Source organism: Panthera uncia, assembly GCF_023721935.1.
Source record: "Panthera uncia isolate 11264 chromosome C1 unlocalized genomic scaffold, Puncia_PCG_1.0 HiC_scaffold_4, whole genome shotgun sequence".
Taxonomy (NCBI): Eukaryota; Metazoa; Chordata; class Mammalia; order Carnivora; family Felidae; genus Panthera; species Panthera uncia.
The window spans coordinates 100,846,656-100,854,934 of NW_026057585.1; the positions used below are offsets into that span (position 1 = coordinate 100,846,656).

Consider the following 8,279-nt stretch of genomic DNA (forward strand, 5'->3'; position numbering starts at 1 on the left):
CCAGCATCAGAACTTTGGCCGGTCCTTCCAGCTCCCCCTTGAAGCTGATCTAAAATTGGACCCCCCCTGCCCACCTCCACTGAAGCCATCTGGTCCAAGCCAGAATGCCCTCGGCTGGGTTTCTGTGGTAGCCCCTGACTCTCTCCACTTCTGTCCTTGCCTCCAACATTCTACCTGAGCAAAGTGCAGTCCACAGACCAGCAGCATCAGCATCACAAATGCAGAATCCCAGGCTCTGGCCCAGACCTGTCACAGCAGAACCTGCATTTTAACTGGATTTCCAGGAGGTTCATGCATACATTACAACTTGAAAAGCAGCCCCCACCATCTGGCGGGAGGGACTGGCTGTCCTCAGTGGAGCAGCCAGAGTGAGCCTTTTGAGTTAAGTCAGGTCAAATTTCCTCTGTCCAAAAATCTCCAGTGGCTTCTCTGCCATGGATGGTCAAAGCCAAAGTCCTCACCAGATCTGCTCCCTCACCTCTGATCCCATCTCTTGACCTGAGGCTCCTCCTGTGGCCTCTTGGAGGCTGGGGACAGTCCTGTTCCCTTGGCCTGGAATGCTCTCTCTCTGAATCACCACATGGCTCACTCTCACTCCAGCTTTCCTGATCGTCCTGCATAAATTGGGAGCCCACATCCCAGAACTCCTTTCTCTGCTTTCTTGTTCTCTGTGGTTGACTAAATAACAGCTCCTGGAGCCTGTGAATGGTCCTTTGGGTGGAAAAAGGGTCTCTGTAGATGTGACTACATTAAGGGTCTTGAGATAGGCGATGCTCTCAGATTGTCATGTGGGCCCTGAATGCTACAGGTGTCCTTGTAGGAGGGAGGCAGAGGAAGGATCTGACACAGAGGAGCGTGAACGTAACCACAGAGGCCGAGGCTGGAGTGATGTGGTCACAAACAGAGGACTGTGAGAAAAGAAATTTCTGTAGTTCTAAAACCATGCAGTTGGTGGTAATTCGTTAATGCAGCCACAGGACACATCTCGCCCTCAGAGATAAGATGTGCTTACGGTCTGTCCCCCTCCCCAGAAAGATAGCGGCCGATGACAGGGACCTGGCACTCTGCGGGTGCCCACCAGGCACGAGCTGGGTGGAGACCGTCTTCAGCTGGCCCCGGAGGCCTCCAGACCGCCCTCCCCCACCACCTCCTCACTGCCCCTGTCTACTCCTTGCTCCTCCCTTCCTGTGCCAGGGAGACCTCCTCCTGTTCACTGAGCTAGAGCACGAGTGCTGTGAACACGCCTAGATCCCACCCCCACGGAGGACGGAAGCCGGGCAAATTCGCACAAACCAGGCCCTGGCCGCCATGCACGGAAGATTAGCAGGCTCTGACTCAGAGGACACCTGTCCCATTTCACCTGTCGGTTAGCAGAAAGACATAAACACGATCCTAACCACACCAGGACGGTGAGAAAGAGAATGAGGGCCCGGGAATTTTCAGGGCTGGGCTTTTTATTTTTGTCAATGCTAGGATTTTGGTATAATTCCTCTTCGGGTTTTTCTATGTGAATATATGCTTTTTCCCTGCAGAACTACGGCTCTAACACACAGACCGCTGCAGGTGCTGTTATCCACGCACTCTCTCTGGGCCTGTTCCCGTCATTCTTCAAAACGTGACTTCTGAAGACTTCCACTCTGTGGGCGTTGTCCTACTTTATGTGATGGGGCCTCTATTTTGTGAGTGGCTATTTCCAACATCAGAAACTAATGGCAGGAGGAACTTTAGGAGACACGTGGGCCTCCTCCCTTCCGCTCCTACTCGGGGGACCAGGAACCCATCCCATCCCAGACCTTGGCCCCCCTCCAGGATTCTCCAGGTAGACCTCGGGCACCTGACGTGTCTCTGGAGCTCTGTGTCCTCGAAATAGGGCTAACACTACCTCCCTGGGTCGATGGAGGATGGAGTGTCATGATAAATGTCAAGTTTAGGGGTGCCTGGGCGGCTCAGTCGGTTGAGCGTCCAACTTCGGCTCCGGTCATGATCTCACAGTTCGAGGGTTCGAGCCCCGTGTCGGGCTCTGTGTGGACAGCTCGGAGCCTGGAGCCTGCTTTGGATTCTGTGTCTCCCTCTCTCTCTGCCCCTCCTCTGCTCACGCTCTCTTTCTCTCTCAAAAATAAACATTAAACAAGTTAAAAAAATAAATAAATGTAAAGATTGTAGCTACTATCCTTATTAGATTTTTAATGCCCGGGCCGCTTTGAACGCATGCTCTGAAGAGGAGTTTTTCGCCTGAGCAGCCGTGTCAGGTCACAGGAAGGGCACCAGACTAGAGGTTGGAAACCTGACTCTGACCAGGGCGGCCCCCACACCAGGCCACATGATCAGAGCTTTACTAACACTCTGCCAGGCTCCCCGGGGCCACAGCCCCACAGACATCTGCAGCGAGCTGCTGTGAACCCAGAAGGCCGGGAACGGCAGACCTTTTCTGGGACGGACCAGAGAGTAAAGACTGCAGTCTTTGTGGGCGGTGGGGTTCTGGGAAAGTGGCCATTACAATATGTAAATGAGTGGGCGTGGCCGCCAGTCAATAAAATTTTATTTATAAACACCTGGTTGTGGAATTCATAGAGATAGTAGAATAGAGGCTCCCCAGGGGCTGGGGGATTATTCCCTCATGGTTCCAAAGTTTTGTTTAGGGCGATGCAAAATTCTGGAAATAGACGGTAGTGATGGTTGCACGGCAAAGGGGATGTACTTAATGCCCCCGAACCGTACGCTTATAAACGGTTAACGTGGTAAATTTTATATTATGCATACTTAACCACAATAAAAATGATGCAAATGGCAAATCTTATGTTTCATATACTTAATTAAAAGAAAAAAAAAAAAAAGAACCAAAACTGGGCTGGGGGCCAGAGTTGGCCCGAGGGCCATGCTGCTCACTGCCGTTTGCAGAGTCCTGCCGGGGGAACACCACTTTGCCACAGAAAATCCACCGGCTCCTTGTTTCTGTATCTCCCCGGCATCACGGCGTCTTGTGTACAAAAGGGAGCTCTAAAAACAGGACCCCGTTTCTGGATTCTTTGGCAGGGCAAGCACCTTCCTCTGGACACACCGTGCTCCAGGTGGGGCACCCGTCTGGAATGCGCAGTGGCCCGTGGCCACCCTGGTCTGGGCAGGAAGCCAGCCGGCTAGAGAATAAAACCCGGCCATCCATCTGAACCGCGGCGAGGTGGGCCCCTCATCCTTGACGTATTGATCTTGTTGGACACTAAATGTAGGATTTAATACGAAAATTCTGCTTGCTCCCTCGCTCAATCACTTTCGCCTGCCAGGACCTTTTAGAACCCCAAATCTGTCATCTATTGTGTCCGCTGTCCTCCCAGCTTTGTGTCACCTGGAAACGACTTCTGGTATCTTCACACGTGTCATTATATACAGGACGGAGACGCGGCGGAGGCCAGAACCAGCGAGGCCGCCACTGGATCGTTAATCGATACTCAGGGCGCAATGTATCTGTTGGTGAAGACGTCACCTAACTGGATGGTTATGATTTCGCCACTTCTCTGTATCTTTCTCACAACGACGTCACACGTGGGGGAAAATAAGTCCTTCCCCTCCACGTCAAAAGGGAAACAGGTGAGTCACCCACTACTTCCTTAGGGTGAACCACATGGGCTCCGGGGCTCCGACTTTATATTCTAAGTGCTCTGAACCAATCTGGTAGCTGAAGGCGAAACAATTCCCTGCACCTTAAAAACCCCTCACTTTACCCTGAGATAGTCCAGAGCCAGAACCCCCAAAGCAAGGGCAAGGGACTTCGAGGACCAGCGACTGCCACAAAACCAAAACGGAACAAAAGCACAAGTTAAATACATTTCGATTTTGACGGAAGCAAAGCTTCTGCTTTGAAAACGAACAGAGCAATCACGGCTAACACGGTCTCAGATGAACTCACTGATTAATTTTTAAACGTGACCTTTCTGAGAGTACGTAGGGCAGACATGAGGACAGCTTCTTGTGCAGATGTCCAGGACTCTCTAAGCAAATGCCACTGTTCTCATTTCCAGGATATTCACTCACTGGCCCGACGTGCACAGCAGCCCGGGGTGCACCCGCCTCTCCACGGCAGACGCTGCGTGGCAGTGGGAAGCCAGAAGCCCCAGCAAGTACCTTCGATGGCAGCTCCGGGAAACGCAGTTAGGAGCTCGGTAGAATGGGGAGCCACTCAGAGTCCTCAGCTTGCAGTCAAGTTTGCTGAATCCGCATTCGGAATGCCCTCCACGGATACTTACTGAAGTTCCAGATCTGCGTGGGTGTTCTCTGTCGGAGCAGCTTAGAAATCCATCGGGCTTTGTAATTTGGAAAGCATGCGCTCCCTGAATTTTCCTGGCTAGTGGTGGAACAGGTGTGCAGGTGAGAAGCCGCAGTTCCTGTGCCTTTAGGAGACTCATGGACGCCCCAAGGCACCCAGCTGCTAAGCACAGGCACAAGATCGTTCGATACTGCCGTGGCTCACCTCACCGTTCCCGCTACCCAAAGGGTCAAGGCACCCTTGAAGAACAGGAAGAGGGAGGCTGCGGTGGCCACTGTGAGCACAGGCCCAGTGGTTCATGTGGTGGACTTTACCATGTGCCCGGCGTGGGCAGCCCTTGCTGGGACCTGGGGGCCGAGGGAGCCCCGTCTTACCTCATCGGTGATCTGGCCTCCGAAGGTCACCCATGTTCCTGGAAGGAGACACACAGGCTCAAGTCAGAGAGCCTCCCCAGGGAGCTTGGACCTCCCCCAGAGTGCTCAGTCCTCATGCTGCAGGGCCTGGGGGGGGGGGGCAGCCACAGGCCACCGTGCCCCTCTGCTCTGCGGTGAGCATGTCCTCGGCACGTGTGGACACCTGGCCTTCAGGGCAAGTCTTCCTCTCTTGGGGCCACCAACCTGGGGGACAGGACATGCCTGGAGCAGGCAGCGGGGCGCAGATCTTTGAGCTGCTCGTTGGGGCTCACGCTGACGCGGCTCCCATTCTGGTGACCAGCCACACGGAGCAGGATGAGGGGTGTCTCCCGGAAAACAGGCTACGTCTGACAGCCACGCCCGCACTCTTGCTGGATGGCATACACGTGTATGTGTGTGGAGGGGTGTGGCGGAAGCATACTGTGTGTTCCATGGAGGGGGAGGGACAGTGTATTCTGGGAGCAGAACTCACATCCGGGCAAAAAATCCACCTGCTCTTTATGAGGACTCTGCCACGTGAGGAACGAAGATGGTCTCCAGACACACCTGGGGCCAGCGTGCTTCTCTAGTATTCTGGCGCGAGGCAGGGGGCTGTGTGGGCACAGGGCCCTGATAACTTGCCTCGTCTCCCCCCTCTCTCCCCTAGGACACCCCCACCTCCTGGTTGCCATGGCAACAGCCTCACCAGCGCCCCCCCATCCTGGCTCCCTACCCTTACCCCCAGGAGTGGCCCCTTGAGTCCCCCCCCCAAAGCCCCTGCTCCCTTGGGGGGCACTGGACCAAGGGGGCCCCACACTCACCGAGCCCCAGGCAGGAGACCCGCAGGCCCGACTTGCCCAGGTTCCTGGAAAACAAACTTGGTGTGAGTTCTCAGGAGTGGCACAGGACCTGGCAGCCAGGCGCAGGCCCCCCCCTATTCCCAGTGCCGTATTCCTTGAGCCCCCCACCCTAGTCAATGCATCTTTTGAGGCTCTGAAGGCCACGGGTCCTTTGGAGAGAGTCCTACTGTAGCTCACCTGCCCCCTGGGGGTCAAGAGCCAACCGTCCACTTCCCGCCCCCCTGCCCCTGCCCCTGCCACACACACACCACAGTTCGGCCACGGGCTGGGCCTTGCTGGTGCCCATGGTGGGGCCTGGAGAGCGCCCCAGAGAGAGGCTGGCGGAGTGGACAGTGTCTTGTTTCACGGGCGAAACAAGGCTGATGTAGGCGTGGCAGTGCTCTGCTGAGGACTGGATGCCCATCTGTCCCGGCACAGGCCGGCTGGGGGCCTGCGGGGGCAGCAACTCGTCGAGGATCCTCCACGGCTCTGTGGGTCAGGCACCTTCCTTTTCCCAATATTCCCACTTGACCTGAGAGCATGCCGGACCCGCCCAGGAAGCGGCGAAGCCAGGAGTCCACCCAGGCAGTCAGCTCCAAGAGCATGCTCCCCACCACGATGGCATGACCCTGTCTGCATTTACGGGGGACCCAGGATGCGAGCTGCCCAGATGGGGAAGTTGGCCAGGGCAGGGTCGGAGTCCACTACCCTCAGGGGGACCCCACTGCCGGCATCTCAGTCCTGGGACCGGCCCCCGGGTGCAACACCCGGCCAGGCACCGGGAATCAGAGAGTTGTGACGGACCCAGAGGGTGAACCCCAGCTTCCGTCCCAGAGGGCCCCAGCTTTTCCCTGGGAGTACCCCACTTCCAACTTTAGTGGATGCTGTGTCCTCAGTTTCTCCCCCCAAACCTGGCCCCCTCGGGCCCTCTGAAGCTTCGGTTTCCTGGTCCCAAGATCCACAGGTGGTTGTGGGGGGTGGGGAGGGGGGTATAATAAATTTGTAAGCGGTTTGAAAACAGTTTCACGTGTCTCCAAATTTAAAGTAGTTCTGGAATACGCAGGCTTCTGTTCAAATTTCCCATTAAAAGCAGCCCGGCTGCCAGCCCACAGTTCCTGCAGGGAGGGCTGGGATTTTCCCTAAATAAAGTACAGAACAGAACAGCAGCTGGTTTCTCTTTCAGGGAGGGGGGCAGAGGGAGCAGAGGCTCTGAAGCCAGAGCTCAAACCCTGGCTATGCGTCTTTGGGTGTGCGATGTAACCTCGTGATGCCTCAGTGTGCCCCTCTGTAGAATGGGCTCACAGGGCCGGCCGAGAGGATGACACGAGATATAACACGTGTTCCCCCGGGGCACAGAGTCACAGAACACGGATTCTGCATGTGTCCCACTTCTAAGAGACAGGGGACAGAACACAGACAGAGGCCTTTTTTCCTCACGTGAGAAGCAATGGACCAGTCAAGAAGTTTTTTTTTTTTCCCCTTAGAAATCAGTGAAATAACCTGAGGGTGCCCTCAGCATGTCTCGTATGTTCTGACCCAGAGCCCCTGGCATCTCTGGCTGCTCTCAAGGAAGGCACGATGTGTGAGGTGAGGGACAGTCGCCATACGTATCGTGGTGATCCTTTCATAGTGCACCCACACACGTCAGATCTTTATGTGGTATACCTTAGCCTTACACAGTGTTACCACATTTCCAGAAGCCTGTGGGAAAATACTTGATTTAACTTCAGATCTGCTATGAGAAATTTAAAATAGATTATGCATGAAATCCAAGGGCTGAGTGGTCAAAAGACGTGACTTGAGAGTTTTCTTACATTCTTTAAACCGTGTGTGAATTGCTGTTGCTTGCTAGGCAGGAAGGTAATTTTTGTTTTGTTGTCTGTAAATAAACTGGAATTAAAAAGTAATTAAAAAAAAAAAAAAGAAAGAAAGGCAAAGCACATCGCCTATAGACCACGCATCAGGCCGGGCCGATTTAACGGTGCAATTTTCCCCATGCTAGTTAGAAGGGACCCGTGGCGTGAAATCAGAGCATTGCTTAAAAGCAGTCTGGTAACGAGGCAAAAAGGATAGAGGACTCTGATCAGTGGTTCTTAACTGTTGGGAGGTCACAGGCCCCTTTGAGAAGCCGATAAAGGCTACAGACCCCTTCCCTGGAAATGTGCAAGGACACGAAAACCCCCAGAACCCCGTTAGCAATGCCCGGCGGGCAGCGGCGGGGGGGGGGGCGGGGAGCGGTTCACAGGGCCCCGGGCACCTGCTCTCAATAAATCCAGGTGCTGGAAGGGGGGGCTGAGCTCCCGACTCTGCAAAACCGGCTCCCACCTGTGACCGTGGGAAGCAATTTCCTGGCCAGGCTCTGAGGAAGGCTAAGCGTTAGGTACGTCCTCTCGGAGTTCCCTTTTACCAGCATGGAACCAAATGCCTGAACGGGCTGCGCGTTCAGGGAGACGAGCGGCGTTAGCAACAGGCAGATGAGGGTACAGAACGCCTGGCTGTGTCCACCTGGGTCTGTGGCTCAAACTCGCCCACCAGAAGGGGCTCCTCGCCTCCGACCCAGGCTCTCCAGCTGCTTTTCCACCCACTGCCCACAGGAATAATCGAATGAAACTAGGACACCGCGTGATGCTGCAATTACCCCGCTCAAGTTGCCTCCCTGATAAAATGATGGTATTAGTTCTGCCATCGCTGCCAGGCCTCGGGAGAAGGGATGAGAAGGGACAGGGTACCTCCGGGCGAAAAGCTTTACAAACATGACTGCTCTGCGACGGGGGGGGGGGGGGGGGGGGC

General features: G+C 55.0%; 1 protein-coding gene across 6 annotated transcripts in view; it reads right to left on the minus strand.

The window, feature by feature from the left end:
* Positions 1–8,279, minus strand: part of KCNAB2 (potassium voltage-gated channel subfamily A regulatory beta subunit 2) — an 84,719-nt gene that overhangs the window by 19,482 nt on the left and 56,958 nt on the right. For 5 of the 6 annotated variants that reach the window (XM_049618201.1, XM_049618200.1, XM_049618202.1 and 2 more), the window contains 2 exons: positions 5,472–5,515; positions 4,633–4,670 (listed from right to left, as the gene is read on the minus strand). In XM_049618201.1, the coding sequence (XP_049474158.1) occupies positions 4,633–4,670; positions 5,472–5,515 (82 nt within the window). Of the gene's footprint in view, positions 1–4,632; positions 4,671–4,875; positions 5,092–5,471; positions 5,516–8,279 lie in introns of those variants that run through there. The other variant, XM_049618203.1, reaches the window with a different exon arrangement.